Source organism: Takifugu rubripes, chromosome 7, assembly GCF_901000725.2.
Source record: "Takifugu rubripes chromosome 7, fTakRub1.2, whole genome shotgun sequence".
NCBI classification, from domain to species: domain Eukaryota; kingdom Metazoa; phylum Chordata; class Actinopteri; order Tetraodontiformes; family Tetraodontidae; genus Takifugu; species Takifugu rubripes.
Genome location: NC_042291.1, coordinates 652,545 through 670,523, shown reverse-complemented (window position 1 = coordinate 670,523; position 17,979 = coordinate 652,545). Strand labels below are relative to the sequence as shown.

General features: G+C 41.1%; 1 protein-coding gene across 1 annotated transcript; it reads left to right on the top strand.

Moving 5' to 3' along the window:
* The first annotated feature begins 5,485 nt into the window (after positions 1–5,485).
* On the top strand, positions 5,486–17,736 carry LOC115250450 (serine protease 42). The gene is made up of 10 exons (XM_029839038.1): positions 5,486–5,566; positions 8,319–8,449; positions 8,775–9,284; positions 13,672–13,764; positions 14,518–14,652; positions 14,763–14,928; positions 15,069–15,247; positions 16,205–16,300; positions 16,600–16,742; positions 17,289–17,736. Exons 3-10 carry the CDS (start codon positions 8,897–8,899, stop codon positions 17,406–17,408), a joined length of 1,320 nt encoding a protein of 439 aa, XP_029694898.1. The 5' UTR covers positions 5,486–5,566; positions 8,319–8,449; positions 8,775–8,896; the 3' UTR covers positions 17,409–17,736.
* The last annotated feature ends 243 nt before the right edge of the window (positions 17,737–17,979 follow it).

Below are 17,979 nucleotides of genomic sequence, written 5' to 3'. Positions count from 1 at the left end.
TTCAGTCCTCTCGATGTTCCACTTTTTCTTAGCTAACCTCTGTAAATTTATACTCTTCTGTAATCACTGTACCCCCAAATTTACTCATCTGTTTTCCCTTCAGAAGATACACCAATTACCGTACTGTCCTTGTCCCATTGATCACCTTACCTGCAGCCATCCAGTCATCTGAAAGCACATTTCACCACCCAGAGCTGGTCCCAACAGCGCCCTGAAGGCCAAAAAACTCCCCACTTCAACTTCCTCTCCACTAGTGTCATCATCTACCCAGCACGATTCTATAGCATCTGGCCATATTCCCACCAACTACGTCTCTGCAACAAATAATTTCTCTATAGGTCTTTTCTATATTTCTACCATCATCTGTCTTTCTGTGTTTTTGTCCTGGATACCAAAGCTGCCTATCACTTTGTCATTACCTCTATTACCTGCACTAGCATGTCTACTCCATCATCAGGCTCAGCCCAGAAATTCTCTTTCTTTCTTTTCAAATCCTACCTGTGGGGCATAACCACTAACATCAAAAACCACACGTTCCATTTCTCTCTCCAATTTCGTCACTCTGACAATCTTTTTTGAACATTCCTATTAAACTCCTTCAGGAGGAAGGGACCAGACTGAAAATTTATGAATTCCATATTTTGTTGATTGTCATAAATAATTTAAGCAACATCTTTAATCAATGTCACTATTTTATTGAATTGATTTCAGCTGTTTGTTTGCTGTTGCCATATGTCGCTGATGTATTACCTACCGGTATATGTTTCCTATCTGTGTGCTCATCTCAACACACCTGTTGAAGGATGTTTTACCATTGATAGGCACTTCTGTCCTGGACCAGATCAATTGTTCTTTAGTGACAGGTTATGGACCCCGGTCCTACAAGGTGGCAGTGATTAAGCCGTTGCTTAAAAAACCATCACTGGATCCTGATGTCTTAGCAAACTAAACTTAGCAAAATTCTAGAGAAGGTTGTGGTGACTCAGTTACTGGAGCACCTGCAGAGAAACAGCCTGGTTGAGATGTTTCAGTCAGGCTTTAGAGCTCATCACAGCACAGAAACAGCACTTATTAAAGTTACTAATGATCTTCTTATAGCTTCAGATCATGGACTGGTCTCTATGCTGGTTCTGCTGGACCTCAGTGCTGCTTTTGATACAGTTGATCACAGCATCCTGTTACAGAGACTGGAGCATGTGATTGGCATTAAAGGGAGAGCACTAGACTGGTTTAGATGGTATTTATCTGATAGATACCAGTTTGCTCATGTCCATGGTGTTCCCTCCTCATACAGTAGGGTTAGCCATGGAGTTCCTCAAGGTTCTGTACTTGGACCAATCCTTTTCACCTTGTACATGCTTCCCTTAGGGAACATTATTCGGCAGCATGGGATAAATGTTCATTGTTATGCTGATGACACTCAGCTTTATTTATCCATGAAACCAGAGGAGACAGAGAAGTTAGTGAAGCTTCGGACCTGTCTTAAAGACATAAAGTCCTGGATGTCTTCAAATTTCCTCCTCCTTAACTCAGGAAAAACTGAGGTCATGGTGTTTGGTCCCGAACCTCTCAGGGATAGATTAGATCACATGATCACTCTAGATGGTATCTCATTAACATCTAGTCTCTCTGTGAGGAATCTAGGAGTAACTTTTGATCAAAATCTCTCATTCAACTCACACATTAAATTAGTCTCTAGAAGTGCCTTTTTTCACTTGAGGAACATCACAAAGATCAGGAAGGTACTGATGCGGCATGATGCTGAAAAGTTAGTCCATGCATTTGTTACTTCCAGGCTGGACTATTGTAATTCTTTATAATCAGCGTGTCCAAACTCCTCTTTAAGAAGCCTCCAGCTGATCCAAAATGTTGCAGCTAGAGTTTTGACAGGTATTGACAAAAGAGATCACATTACTCCTGTACTGGCGTCGCTTCATTGGCTGCCCATTACATTTAGAATAATTTTTAAAACCCTTCTTTTGACCTACAAGGTCCTCAGAGGCCTAGCTCCATCCTACCTGGAGGAGCTAGTGATACCTTACCAGCCCAATAGAGCGCTCCGCTCTCAGAATGCTGGTCTACTTGTGGTCCCCAGAGTTTCAAGGGGGTAGAATGGGGGGCTGGGCATTTAGCTACCAGGCCTCCCTGCTATGGAACCAGCTCCCTGTCCAGGTACGGGAGGCTGACTCCATCGCTACTTTTAGATTAGATTAGATTAGATTCAACTTTATTGTTATTGCACATGTACACACATGCAAATTCACAATGTTCATGCACTCCAATCCAGATCCCCTGCTGGGATGGCCTCGTCCTCTTCCTCCAGTCCCATTTGGTGTTGGTAGAGTTCTTCTTTTCCATTGTTTTCCCAGGTAGCCAGATCCCATTCTTCATGCAAATGTGATCATCAACCCCCCTGATGTCGCGTTTACAATGAGTGTTTGACACCCCCTGCCTGACTGGTCCTGAGATAACAATAGAACAAACAACAATCCTGCAAATGGAATGTCTCTGTTCTTTATTACATTTGCTAATGAGTCTACCTTGCCTAGCTTCTAAGAGAAGACAGAAACATATGGTGAAACACATAACAACAAGATAAAGACAATTCTCAACAAGGTACAGAGCAACAAAATGCAGTTTAGCATCTAACCAGAAGTGCAAAAGAAGCAGCAAGTGAGGATAATAACTTAATAAATACAGTATGTGCGGTTATTTTTACAATCGTTTACCGGGTTGTGCTATAGACATATTTTACAGATGGTGTTTACATTAAATGCCTTAGACTATAAGTGCAGGAGCTATTTAGCTATTTACATAAGATAGAGGAGATGTGCAAATTATAAATTATGTGTATACAGATACAGATGATAAAGTGCATGAGTGCGCAGGACAGGTTTAAACAGTAGCTACATTGGTTACTAAGCTAGTGAGTTGTTGTGGAAACTGCTGTAGTGTAGTGAGGTGTGGAGTGTGTAAGGGTCAGCAGGAGTTCAACATGGACACCGCTCTGGGGAAGAAGCTGTTCCTCAGTCTACTGGTCCGAGTCCTGAGGGTTCTGTAGCGCCTCCCAGAGGGCAGGAGGGAAAATAGTCTGTGGGCAGGGTGGGAGGAGTCCTTGAGTATGCTGCGTGCTCGATGCAGGCAGCGCTTCCTCTGGACATCTCCGATGGCAGGGAGTGTAGTCCTTGTGATGCGTTGGGCAGTTTTCACCACCCTCTGCAAGGCCTTGTGCTCAGCGATAGTGCAGCTTCCATACCAGACTGACACGCAGTTGGTCAGGATGCTTTCTATCGCACAGCGATAGAAGTTCACCAGGACAGCCGAGGATAGCTGGTTCTTCCTCAGTGTCCTCAGGAAGAAGAGGCGCTGGTGAGCCTTCTTGATGATGCTGGAGGTGTTTGTGGTCCAGGACAGGTCCTCTGAGATGTGGGTCCCCAGGAACTTGAAGCTGGAGACACGCTCGACGGCCATCCCGTTGATGTGGATGGGGTCCTGTGTGCCTCCTCTTGCCTTCCTGAAGTCCACGATGAGCTCCTTGGTCTTGCTGGTGTTGAGGACCAAGTTATTATTAGCGCACCATGTGGTCAGGCGCTCTACCTCCTCTCTGTAGGCTGTCTCGTCGTTGTTGCTGATGAGACCGATCACCGTTGTGTCGTCTGCAAACTTGATGATGGAGTTGGATCCATGTACAGGTCTGCAGTCGTAGGTGAATAGAGAGTAGAGTAGTAGTACTTTTAAGATTAGGCTTAAAACCTTCCTCTTTGAAAAAGCGTATTGTTACTAATTCTGTAGTTCCAGTTACTATCATAGACAGACAAACTATTATACTTAGGAAGCCGTCTAATCATTAGGTTAACATCTTATCTATGCTGCTATAGGCCGAGGCTGCCGGGGTCCGGAAACATGATCACCTGACAGGCCTCTGTCACCCCACTGGGTCATGGTTTCCTCTCCTCTCCTCTCCTCTCCTCTCCTCTCCTCTCCTCTCCTCTCCTCTCCTCTCCTCTCCTCTCCTCTCCTCTCCTCATCAAGTAGACTAGTAATGCTATTTCCTGTGTAGTTTTTCTGCCCCCCCCTTCTGTATCCATTTACAGCCTTCAGAGCTGTATACTGACCTCCGACCTCGCTGACCCACTCAACCAGCAGCTTATTCAATTCAATTTAATTCAATATAATGTATTTTTGTGTGTATATTCTATGCTCTATGCCTCTCCTCTCCTCTCCTCTACCTCCCCTCCCCTTCCCTCTACCTCTCCTCTCCTCTACCCCTCTCCTCTCCTTTCCTCTCTTCTCAGAAGAGAAGCAGATTTATTGCCATTGTTCATGTAATACACAGTATTACACAAACTAGGAATTTGTCATGGTGTGACGCTGCGACATTCAACATAAAGAAGACCACACTAGAATAAGATAAATAAAATAAGACATATATACAGTATATACATAAATAGTAAGTGGTAAGAGGTAAGTGGTAAGAAATAGTGCAGCAAAATTCCTATTCCTATTCCTACCTATTCTATCCTCTACCTGTCCTCTCCCTTCTCCTCTCTCTCTACCCAGCTGGCCATCAGCAGGAGGGTCCCCCTACATGAGCCTGGTCCTGCTCAAGGTTTCTTCCTGTTAAAGGGGAGTTTTTCCTTGCCACTATTGCTTGTCTGGGTTTAGGCCCTGGGATTCTGGAAAGCGACTTGAAACAATTCTGATTGTAAAAGACGCTATATAAATAAAGATTGATTGATTGATTGATTGATCATATTTTGTATTATGTGTGCAGATAAATGGCCTCTGTTTTTAGGGGCCCTTGTGTTTTCCCAGTGGCATTCAGGTGTACAGTATAGGCTATAGGCAACGACTCTGAAATAGATGATGATGATGATGATGATGATTATGCCGAAATAATGGACATTCCTCTACATCCTGAAGAGTAAGCTTACCGTATGTTGAAGCCAAGAAGTCAGTCTTTGCTGCCCCACTCATGCACATGTACAGTTTAAGGGAAAGAAATCTTGTGATTATGAGATCCCTTCAAACAAATTGTCCTCCTCTTCACCTCCTTTGCCCCCAGCCAACCATCAACAGGAGCCCCCCCCCCATATGAGCCTGTTCCTTCTTTCAGAGGATCACCACCATAGCTGGTGTAGTTTCAGCGTGTTGCACTGTATCTCTGACGTATACTTCACCCATGTGCCACCTCATCAACGAGTACCCAGCACAATTCTCCGAGTACATTGCAGCAAAACATGCATGACACTGTCTGATTTCTGTCCGATATTTGACTTGAATCATCTTTTAGTTCATTTGTTTAAGAAAAGATGCAGTGCTCTGCGCTCTAGTACCTGTGTACTTAAAAATGGTATAGTACCACTGTTTCAATAATAATTCAAGCTACAATGAGCAGGCCGCCATGTGCATGTTGGGCTGTGGTGCAGGTAAAATATATGCTATTTCAGTGGCCGGTTCAATAGTATTGGCTTTTTTATTTGTTCTGATCTTTGCACAAAGCTTCACAACTTATTCGCAAATATGTCATATCAGAGATAACTTCCTGTCACCAGCAGGTGATGCTGTAAGTATGACTCCATAGTGATGCATTGATTTGTTTATTGTTTCAATTATAAAAAATAGCTTGTCTGTTTTTTTGGGTTTTTTTTAAAAACCCTTAAGGGATAACTTGGTTATGTTCTTTCTCTCTTTTTTACTGCTATGTCAAAGTATTGGACAGAGGCTAGGTATTGACAGATACTCAAAATCAAATGTGGTTGGGGGTCAAAAACTTCAATCAATCAATCTTTATTTATATAGCATCTTTTACAATCTAAATTGTTCGAGGCGCTTTACAGAATCCCAGGACCTGACCCCCAACAAGCAACAGTGGCAAGGAAAAACTCCCCTTTAACAGGAATAAACCTTGAGCAGGACCAGGCTCATGTAGGGGGGCCCTCCTGCTGATGGCTGGCTGGGTAGAGAGAGAGGAGAAGGGGGGAGGATAGACAGAGGAGAGAATAGGTAGGAGAGGAGAGGAGACCATTTCCCAGTGGGGTGACAGAGGCCTGTCAGGTGATCATGTTTCTGGACCCCAGCAGCCTCGGCCTATAGCAGCGTAACTCAGATGTTAACCTAATAATTAGACGACCCCCTAAGTATGATAATTTTTCTGTCTAGGATAATAACTGGAACTACAGAATTAGTGATAATAAGCTTCATCAAAGAGGTAGGTTTTAAGCCTAATCTTTAAAGTAGCGATGGAGTCAGCCTCCTGTACCTGGACAGGGAGCTGGTTCCACAGCAGGGGGCCTGATAGCTAAATGCTCGGCCCCCCATTCTACCGAGACTCTGGGGACCACAAGTAAACAGCATTCTGAGAGTGGAGCGGTCTACTGGGCTGGTAAGGTGTCACTAGCTCCTCCAGGTAGAATGGAGCTTGGCCTCTGAGGACCTTGTAGGTCAGAAGAAGAATTTTAAAAATTATTCTAAATTTAATGGGCAGCCAATGAAGAGATGCCAGTACAGTAGTTATGTAATCTCTTTTTTCAATACCTGTTAGAACTCTAGCTGCAGCATTTTGGATCACCTGGAGGCTTCTAATATTAATGCGCCTGTCTGTCATGAATGGACAGTAAAACCACTAAGATGTGTTTTTCCAGAGGGTAAAACTAATGTTATCAAATTGAAGTTGCTGCCGCCATTATGAGTGAATTGTGGGACACCGAATACACCAGAGACAGAACTCTGGGAGAGCTGTTTTGTTTCTGGGTTGTCATCAGGTGCCAGTCAAACAGATTAAACGAAACAAAGATTCTGATGGAGCAAATCACTCCTGCGTCATTTATTTATAAATGTATTCAATCACTGTAGGGGGTGAGCAAATCTGCAATCATGGAATACAAAGTCAAGAATTTTATTTGAAGTCTACAGGCACATGGTATGTTAAAGAGTCTATAAAAAAAAGATATGGCACAAGTTCTGTTTTTGATTGTGAGGGAGGCAAGTAGCTACTGTGGCTCCCTTTCTGCTCAGGCTATGGAGGACAACACCAGCACATGGTTTCAATATACATATCCCAAAAAAGTGGTGACATGTCATTCATTTTTAGTTTAAAATTGTCCTTGAATGACCATTTTCCTTTGCTTCTAAGTATAAGTATCGGCCTCTGGACAGGACATGAATGTTTCGGTTTAGTATACAGGGCAAAGCAAGATGTCAATAAGACAGCATGACAGGATTAATTTAAGGTACTCCAGGCCCCCCAATAGAGGACTGGCTGCAGCTAGTTGGGGTTTGGCAGATAGGTCTCTGGAAGGACAGAGTGATGTCTGGTGGCACCGCTGGAGCTTCTTATCCACTTCGGGGAGAAGATCCATCCAGATTATCTTGTACATCAGCGTCAATTAGGTGGAATTTAACCTGATTCTCTATTGGAAATGATGTGCAATTCTGACTAGTTCCTTTCTTGGTGGATGCCTTGAAGGATCTTAGTGATTGCCTTAGCCAACTTTCTTCCTTAAGGAACTGCCTGAATGATCTGCATATTTGTGGGCCCTATTCCCTTCCGTGCTTAGGCATGTCGCAAGAGGTACAAAACTAAACTAAAAGTGTTGAAAGTGCCAATATGGTGGCCCAGCTGCTCAGAGAGGTCAGTGTCAGCAGTTATGGTGGACTCTGAAGTTTGCTCTGACTCTTTCCTTTTTGATTTTAGCTGGCGGTTTGTTAAAGAAAAGAAGACACATAAAGACAAATTGGCATACATGTAGGGGAGTGACTGGACAAAGCAGAATGAATGTAAATACCAGACACGTTTCCTGACACTGTAACACTCTTGAAAGATTAACGACTTGCATGTTAATGTTGCAGGAAAATTATCAATTGAGTTACAATTCTTTTTATATTTTAATAAATCTGTATTCTGTGTTTAAACCTAAAAATGCTTCATCTGATTTGAAACACATTTCCATCGTCAGGTAGACATAACACAGTTGTGTCTCCTGCGCCGTGTGAAGCAGTAAAGAGTGACCTAGAAAATGTCTGATGATGCAAAGTGACACTACCACAAAACCTCTAAAACAAAACCATCGACATCGATATTCATCTACATTATAGGAGAATAATAATTCCTTGTTTGTGAGTTCAGCACATTGACTCTATATGTAGATCAGTCTATTATTTGGGTCAGTATTTGAACGCGGTTCATCCACACGGTGTGCCTTACATCAGCTGTTAAACTCCCATCCTAGCACACAATTATCTCCATGCATATTTTATAGACACCTGATAATGACGTATCCATTACTGATCTGACTCCTGCAACTGTGCCTGTTCAGACCAGAAAAGAGCGTACGAGGTGGGGACTGAAGACGGAGTCATAATGAAGGGATTATGTAGTAAGTGGAGGAAGAAGAAGCACGAAAGTCTTACTGTTGACTCCTGACTGGCTGAAGCTGGGGGAGATCAAGTGAGTATCACCTGTGCCTTTTAAATGGAGGAAATACAAATGCATATCTTTCAGGTGAGAAACTGTTTAGAATTCAGCAATGTGCAAGAGATATTCACAGATTGTAATTAATCATCAATCAAGCTACCTTAAATTGCTATAATCAATAGAATTTAGAGTCTTATGTCTCCTGTACTATGATTTATTTTTTATTTTTTTCACTGATGTATGCCAAATCTTATGAGATATATTACTTTAAAAGCTTTCTTTCTAAAGTAACATCTCATAGATATTGACAGAATCTGGTTTCCAGCTTTGTGGTCTGTTGCTTTTCATTTTGTTGCAGGTCTGACAGTTTTTGACCATGTCACAAAATTAGCAGATATCGCTGAGTGTTACTTGCCTCCTGCTAATCTGCTCACCCGCGCCCCTGTATAACTGCCATAAAACAAGAGCGAGGTTGCAGTCATGGATCTGCAGGCCCACAAAGGAAGAACCAGCAGCTCTGATGCACAGCAGCCAATTCTACCATCAGCCTGCCAATCTCTGGAGCACTGGTCCTCACCATCTTTTCTTTCCACTCGTGAAATACAGAGTGTATCATCATTGGTTTCCGCTACAGTCTTCACACTTAAGCCTTATTACAATCCTGCAACCAATGAAAACACAGATCCAGTGCCTGAGCTTCAACTTCCAGGAACTTCATCTCTCTTTGAGGCCCAAGATCAAAAAACACCACCTTCTCTGTGTTGGGATAATGATCAGGAAGTCCAGCAGAGAAACCCATCAGATGACCTGCTGGAGGACAGGTCAATAGGTCTCATATTCCCCAAAAACCTCTCGGAAGGAGAACCAGGTATGAAGTATGATCAAGTTGAATTAGTTTTCTTTCAAAATTTATATTGGGATAGTCCCACACAGTAAAATATCATGAAATCAGATGAGTTCAAAGACTTAATATTTGCATTTCATGATTATATTGATAAATAATATTTGCTGGGAAAATCCACAAATATTTAGGTCTTAAAGTACTAGCAACTAGCAAAAATTACTCACGTGACATGACTTCTGTCTTTTCAGTGTCAGCATTTATATATTGATTTCATTTAAGATACATTTCATCTTTACAGGAAACTGCTTTGATGCTACAGATTTTACCACAGAATCATAATTAAACTGCTAGCTTAGGTTCTGAAAATATCAAAAACTGCTCATAATAAAGGTCCACTAATGAATATTAAATGAAACATCTTTGTGCCATGCATGTACAATATTTAAAGACAGATTAGTTAACCAAATCATAAGTGAATTTAAAAAAAAGGGACAAGTCAGATGCCACTTAACGTACATTAGCTTCTCAGTGGATTTTTTTTGCCCCTTAAATGAAACTCTACAAAGCTAAATATTTTAGTGCAGGGCAAAATGCCACTACTTAAAAATCCATAACACTTGACAAGGGTGATAGAGTCTTTTTAATATTCCTTCTCAAGCAGGGCAACAATAGATGAAACCTCTGGTCAACATCAACCCATTGAAAACAAAAAGAATTATACAATGTTTTATTGATGTCCTTTAACTAAATGAGGTGTCAGTCTGGCAGTAGTATTAGCTTTGAAAGCACTGTTATCTTTGTTCTGCAGGATTTTCGCTTATCAAATTTTATCAGCTATGCAGCACCAGTTGAATATATAATATTATTTGATACAAACATTTTGTGTTCCTTCAGGATCTAAAATATAATCAGATTGATATGTACGGTGTATCTTTCTTAGAGATATAATTTTGTAGCTTTGAGGTAAACAAAGAGTTTTTCCATCATCATTTTTCCATCACTAATGGTTCTCATTAGCGCAATATATATGGTGACATTTGTTCAGGTTCTAAACAACAATACTATATTATTATTGTGTACTTCAGTGCAACCTGAGAGGCAGGTTGAGTGAGTCGACAACTCAAATGATGACAAATGTTGCACTACTGAACACACTCTTGTGTGGTCTCCTAAAAGAAATGTGGAATAAAGTGTAAAATTAATTTTGAAAAAAAACATTTGTCTTTAAAAATTATGGATTTTTATCAAATACAAATATTTGATCCCTCAGAATAACCCAATTTGTTTAAAAGTGAATTTTTGCCAGCAAAAGTCTGAAATCATAAGGTAAATCCTAAACAATAAAGACAATAAATTTTAGCTTCCCTCTCAAACTGAACAGAACCCAGCACATAACCATATAACCCACCATCCTCCAACTCAATATGGTTACAAATTATGTCAAGCAACACAAAAACAACAAAATAATGGTTTAATCTCAGCAGAACTGTGGTGGGAAGAGGCAACATATGCAGCATTTTGTCCCTGTTCTTTAATTTCATCTGATCATGAAAGTTTGCCCAATCAGATAAGTACACAGAATTCATGGTTGCAATTACAAGTGGTGTATTTTTGTTTTGACAGCATATCAGAAGTGGACACGTTTTATAAGCTAATAACCTCTTAAGGCTCACAAGTGTCTCGGCCTAACAGTACCAACACTACTGTCTAAATGCATCTGTGAGGGTTTTATTTTATCGAATGTCAGTAAGAACTTTAATATTTCACCTCTGCTCATTCCTCTTGTCCCCTCTGGTGGCTGCCTGTCAAGCAAAAAATAGATTTTTGTATTTTTAAGCTCCACCATATTACATGCAGGTCACGCCTAATGTGAAATGATGTTTTGCTTGGTCAGCTCAAGTTCTTTCAGCACTTAGATCATGTGATTATGTGTTGTTGTTTTTTTAAAATGTCAGCACAGAAAGCTTTCACTTTTTCACCTATAAATGCTACATTGAACAGATTAATGTAGCATTTTAACTGCATTGTTATGGATTAGTTGAGATTTAATGTTTAAATAAAAGTGAATGTAAAAACACCAGAAATACAGTTAGTGGTGAAGACTTCATGAGCTTCTTCACTGATAAAGTTCTAGCTATCAGAGAAAAAGCTAACCAGGCCATCCCTACAACTGGACCATCACGAGATGTGCTGACTGTGGGAACATACAGGTTCTCCAACAAGCCCTTAAACGCCTTCACCCCTATATATTTTTCTGAGGCGTCATCGCTAATTCAGAAATCCAAGACCATCACGTGTCTTTTAGATCCCATCCCAACACATCTGTTGAAGGATGTTTTACCAGTGATAGGCAGTTCTATCCTGGACCACATCAATTGTTCTTTAGTGACAGGTTATGGACCCAGGTCCTACAAGGTGGCAGTGATTAAGCCGTTGCTTAAAAAACCATCACTGGATCCTGATGTCTTAGCAGATTACAGGCCGATATCGAACCTTCCTTTTATCTCTAAAGTTCTTGAGAAGGTGGTGGTGACTCAGTTACTGGAGCACCTGCAGAGAAACACCCTGTTTGAGATGTTTCAGTCAGGCTTTAGAGCTCATCACAGCACAGAAACAACACTTCTTAAAGTTACTAATGATCTTCTCATAGTTTCAGATCATGGACTGGTCTCTATGCTGGTTCTGCTGGACCTCAGTGCTGCTTTTGATACAGTCGATCACAGCATCCTGTTACAGAGACTGGAACATGTGATTGGGATTAAAGGGACAGCACTAGACTGGTTTAGATCATATTTATCTGATAGATACCGGTTTGCTCATGTCCATGGTGTTCCCTCCTCATACAGTAGAGTTAGCCATGGGGTTCCTCAAGGTTCTGTACTTGGACCAATCCTTTTCACCTTGTACATGCTTCCCTTAGGGAACATTATTCGGCAGCATGGGATAAATGTTCATTGTTATGCTGATGACACCCAGCTTTATTTATCCATGAAACCAGAGGAGACAGAGAAGTTAGTGAAGCTTCAGACCTGTCTTAAAGACATAAAGTCCTGGATGTCTTCAAATTTCCTCCTCCTTAACTCAGGAAAAACTGAGGTCATGGTCCTGAACCTCTCAGGGATAGATTAGATCACATTATCACTCTAGATGGTATCTCATTAACATCTAGTCTCTGTGAGGAATCTTGGAGTAACTTTTGATCAAAATCTCTCCTTCAACTCACACATTAAATTAGTGTCTAGATGTGCCTTTTTTCACCTGAGGAACATCACAAAGATCAGGAAGCTGCTGACGCGGCATGATGCTGAAAAGTTAGTCCATGCATTTGTTACTTCCAGGCTGGACTATTGTAATTCTTTATTATCAGCGTGTCCAAACTCCTCTTTAAGAAGCCTCCAGCTGATCCAAAATGCTGCAGCCAGAGTTCTGACAGGTATTGACAAAAGAGATCACATAACTCCTGTACTGGCGTCTCTTCAATGGCTGCCCGTTAAATTTAGAATAATTTTTAAAACCCTTCTTTTGACCTACAAGTTCCTCAGAGGCCTAGCTTTATCCGATCTGGAGGAGCTAGTGACACCTTACCAGCCCAATATACCGCTCCGCTCTCAGAATGCTGGTCTACTTGTGGTTCCCAGAGTTTCTCGGAGTAGAATGGGGGGCCGAGCATTTAGCTACCGGGTCTGCTGGGGTCCAGAAACATGATCAACTGACAGGCCTCTGTCACCCCACTGGGTCATGGTTTCCTCTCCTCTCCTCTCCTCTCCTCTCCTCTCCTCTCCTCTCCTCTCCTCTCCTCTCCTCTCCTCTCCTCTCCTCTCCTCTCCTACCTATTCTATCCTCTACCTGTCCTCCCCCCTCTCCTCTCTCTTTACCCAGCCGGCCATCAGCAGGAGGGTCCCCCTACATGAGCCTGGTCCTGCTCAAGGTTTCTTCCTGTTAAAGGGGAGTTTTTCCTTGCCACTGTTGCTTGTCTGGGGTCAGGCCCTGGGATTCTGGAAAGCGCCTTGAAACAATTCTGATTGTAAAAGACGCTATATAAATAAAGATTGATTTGATTTGATTTGATTTGATTTGATTTGATTTGATTTGATTTGATTTGATTTGATTTGATTTGATTTGATTTGATTTGATTTGATTTGATTTGATTTGATTTGATTTGATTTGATTTGATTTGATTTGAGGTAGACATCACTGACATCCTGTTGGCCCATCCAGACTGAAAAAACATATCATTTATTGATTGGATAATCAATACACTTGTCAGTGAAATGCTGCAGAACCCCCTCTAGTCAGAAATGGTTTCACTTTACACTGCTACACTGATATAGTAGTTATTGATATTCAACTTAACAATTCATTAAAAACAGAAGTGGCTGGTAGTGTGGACTGATTGTGTGTCCATTTTTAGATCCAGAGTCCCGAACCTTTTCATCCCGTGAACTCCTACTGTTGGTGAGCCTTCCTGTTATCATCAAACTAGTCATCACCTCGGCTCTCCTAGGTAACTACTTTCGAGGTTAGCTGAGACTAATAAGATTTGAATTTCTGAGGATAAACTAAAATTACCTTCTACTATTACAGCATAGGGTTTATATTTTCATGAAACACGGAAGCCCTCCTTTCTTTACATGGCAAGACGGTGGAGCAGCAAGAGTTGCATAGGTCATCATGTTACCATGGCACAAGACTGAAATTAAAAACTAAAAAATTCCACACATATTTATAAGTAGGAGAAAGAGGCCATTTGTGGTTTGTATACTTGCTGAAGAAATGCATCCTGCCAGACAGATGCACCATATCAGAAAACCGGTGAAAATGCTGGTAACAGACAGAAAATTCTTAGAACCACTGTAACTTAAGTGTACTGTTAATGAGAAAGCCATAAAGAATCTCCATCTTTGGAGAATTCTGAAAACTCAAGTTCACACCTGAGGATTTGAGCAGTCTGTTGTCAATTGTTAAATCTATTATAAATAAACTTGGCACAAAATATGGAAATATAGAAAAAGATTATTTCTTTGGTGTCACAATTCTCATTGGCAATAAAGATTATGTCATTGCAAAGCCTGTTTAACTGGCTTTTAAATGTTGTCCCATTCTTAAGGAACATGCATTTTGCAAGCAGAATTACACCATAAAAAACTATAAACACATACAGTATGGCATTATTTCCCCACATTTATTGTACCTGGTAATAAGTCATACTGTGCAGGATTTACTTATAACCATCAGTTTATTTTTCTCTCTTAAATAGTCAAATTCCTGGCATTTCCTTCAGAACGAAAGGAAACACCTCCCCTCTGTGGCCTGGAGGGGAACTGCACCAGCCCAACGCAGCTGCCTTTTCTGCCAAAGAATCCAGTGAATCAGACCGTAAATGCCACATCAGGTAAATTGATCAGAAACAACAATTAATAAGTAATTCTGCACTTTCCGGGTAAAATAATCATCACACCTTTATTGGTTTGTCTAAAAATCAGGTCTCATTCTCACATCCAGATTGCCCAGTTCTGCTTAGTAAAAACCAACGTATTGTTGGAGGGACTTTGGCTGAGAAAGACAAGTGGGGATGGCACGTCAGTCTACACTGGAGAGGGAGGCACGTTTGTGGAGGTGCCATCATCTCCCCTCGCTGGGTCATCACTGCTGCTCACTGCTTTGTTGAGTAAGACACAGGGAGTTAAAATAATGTAACACTGATATTGTAAAGCGTCTCTTTTACATCCTTATATCCAGAGTCAGCAGGACTCTTGGATCAGTTACACCTGACCTCTGACCACCACACTGATGTGTTGCTTTGTGCAGGAACAACATGCTTGAAGAGGCTGACTGGCTGGTGGTAGCGGACACAGTCAGTATTGCAGATAGCTCTCTGGGGAAACAATACAGAGCGCTGCAGGTCATCTCTCACCCTCGGTTTAACAGATTCAACAATGACTACGATGTGGGCCTTTTGCGCACCATCATTGACATTGACTTGGAAGGTCAGAGGAGCTGGTTCCATTTTCGGGCAGAACTTAATGAGAATTCATTAGTTTAGTCAATGTGTAGCTGATGTATTTTGAGGGGGGAAAAAGGTAGAAATAATTTAGATCCTGTTTCTACGTGGCAACATGTGATATATTGCATTTATGATATCAAAATAAACAGTGGAATGTCAAATCAAATCAATCTTTATTTATATAGCGTCTTTCACAATCAAAAATTTTTCAAGGCGCTTTCCAGAATCCCAGGGCCTAACCCCAGACAAGCAACAGTGGCAAGGAAAAACTCCCCTTTAGAAGAGGGAGAGGAGAGGAGAGGAGAGGAGAGGAGAGGAGAGGAGAGGAGAGGAGAGGAGAGGAGAGGAGAGGAGAGGCATAGAACATAAATACTGTACATTTCTTTGCGTGTATGTTCAGAATCATAACAGCATGAGATTAACTTTATTTTTTTAATACTTTGTAGTTGCAGTGAAGCCAGTGTTTAAATGACAAAACAAATGTAACTCCCACATGTTAATAGTGTCAACTTTAACATTTACAGGATGTGAAATATTTTGTACGGTCATGCATTGCATTCTAAAAGGAGTCAGATACTAGGGCATTGATAATATCTAATTGATATCTCTGAAGCACTGGGACAAATGAGTTCAAGCAATGTGGCCATCAAAGCATACAAATGATTTAGTTTAAACATACATATATGTATGATGGGAAAAATTAGGAATTTTGGAATACATTTATAAACCCCTGAAAAAACAGAAATATTATATATACCACATTAAGACAGAGATTGTGATCTATCGTAGTGATGATTGAATGAGCTGGATTTAGGAAACTTTTTTTTTTTTAAATATAACTTTGGCCCGCTATGAGCTAGGAAATAATCTTTGTAACTTTATCATTTTTGACCAAAGATATAAAATCATGTTAGAGTCTAATTACTCTGTGCTGTTACAGGCAGGGTACGGCCAGTGTGTTTACCGAGTGAAGGTGAATCCTTTCTTCCTGGAGCTGCCTGTTGGATCACAGGCTGGGGATACATTCGTGAAGGAGGTGGCTCATTCTATTAGTCTCACACAATGATGATTTGCCTTTATTTGGATTGCTTAGCTAAAAAAGTTTCAGATGATAGATGAGGGCACCTTCAGAGCACTGCCCAAGCACCACTGAGCAAGGTACTGAACCCCTAAATACTCACACAGGACCCTACAATGAGATGAAGACTCATCCAGGGGTTTATATATTACTAAAAGGCAGACTAATGGCAACTATGAAGCTTTCTGGGTGACCTAATGTGTTTGATTTTTAGTTGAATTTCACAGTGCTTGACTTGTCCTCTATTTCTGTCCCAGGCTTTGTGACAAATAACTTAAGGCAAGCTCAGGTCAAGGTAATTGACCAATCTGTCTGCGGCCACTCCAGTGTCTATGGGACATATTTAACTCCTCGAATGATGTGTGCTGGCACCATGAGTGGAGGCGTGGACTCCTGTCAGGTATAAAATCTGCATATGCAGCAGGTATTTGATGATTGGGTTTTATTTAAAGAAGAATCATCAACTAATTTATTTCCAGGGAGACAGCGGTGGACCCCTGGTATGTGAGACAGCTAGTGGGGACTGGAGGCTGGCGGGGGTTGTAAGCTGGGGTGAGGGGTGCGGGCGTCCCAACAAACCAGGAGTCTACAGCAGAGTAACCCAGCTAATCCACTGGGTTCAAAAGAAGATAGAGGCTCTGTAAAACTAGACTAAAACGTGACAGGTTTAATCTTGCTGCTTTCATAGTTTACATGTAAATTCACAACTGGAAACACATGAAAAAACTTGGTTTTTTTTGTTTTCTTTTTCTTGAAGCGAGAGCAAAAATCATCTGTAAAATGGATCAAATTTCACTTTTGTCATTGCCTTGAGGGGAACCGGTGTTGATGGGTCTACTTCCAATTTTTCTGCCTTTACCATCCTTTCCCTGTCAGACAGGAGGTCTGTGACAGAACTGCAGGTGGAATCTGCCATGTTAAACTGAGAAATCTTGTCCTGTTGCAGGTCCGAGATTATTGCATTGAAAGTGGAGCTGAAGTCCACAAGCAGGATGGCCAGCCCATAAGGGCTGGGTGGACTTTTGAAAGTCTCAAGCTCCTGCTGGGTCAGAGGAGGGGGTGGTAAGGGTGAGAGACCTGGTTTGGGGAGTGGAGTCATAATAGGAGGTACATTGAGGACTGTCCCATTGTCTTTCAAAGCAACAGTAAACTCATTCAGGTCATTTTCAATGCATTTCTGACTTTATTGTATGTAAGGTCTTGTTTTGGATTATTTTTTGAGTGTTCTTATTACATTATATATCAAATACAGTGTCTTTGTTGTAAATATTACAGTGTAATTTGTATTTCTGAGACTCTTCTCACTTTTTGTTCCACAAACCAAAAAAAATGAAAACAACAACAATGGCTACCTCATCGTCATCATCGAAACTCTTACTTTTACCGAATAAAGAAATGATAATGTATCAAATTGCTTCATTTCTCTGATCGAGGTAATAAAATATAATTCTTTCTAGAGTGCCCAGTCCTATGAAAAGTGAGTGCAGCCATGTACTGGCTTTTTTTTTTTTAATGATTGATCTTGATTAGAAGTGATTAAAACATTTGGTTATCTAACATAGTCGCACTTCTTAGAATAATTTGAGGGACGCGGCTCACTATGGGATGCAGTCTCCCACGGCATTTATATCAATCAG

What these genes read in the sequence shown, in the direction of transcription:
- LOC115250450 (XM_029839038.1), top strand. Translation starts at nt 8,897, where the DNA reads ATGGATCTGCAGGCCCACAAAGGAAGAACCAGCAGCTCTGATGCACAG. An exon ending in GCTGCTCACTGCTTTGTTGA is followed by an intron (nt 14,929 to 15,068) that starts GTAAGACACAGG and finishes TGCTTTGTGCAG; the next exon opens with GAACAACATGCTTGAAGAGG. An exon ending in CATTGACATTGACTTGGAAG is followed by an intron (nt 15,248 to 16,204) that starts GTCAGAGGAGCT and finishes GTGCTGTTACAG; the next exon opens with GCAGGGTACGGCCAGTGTGT.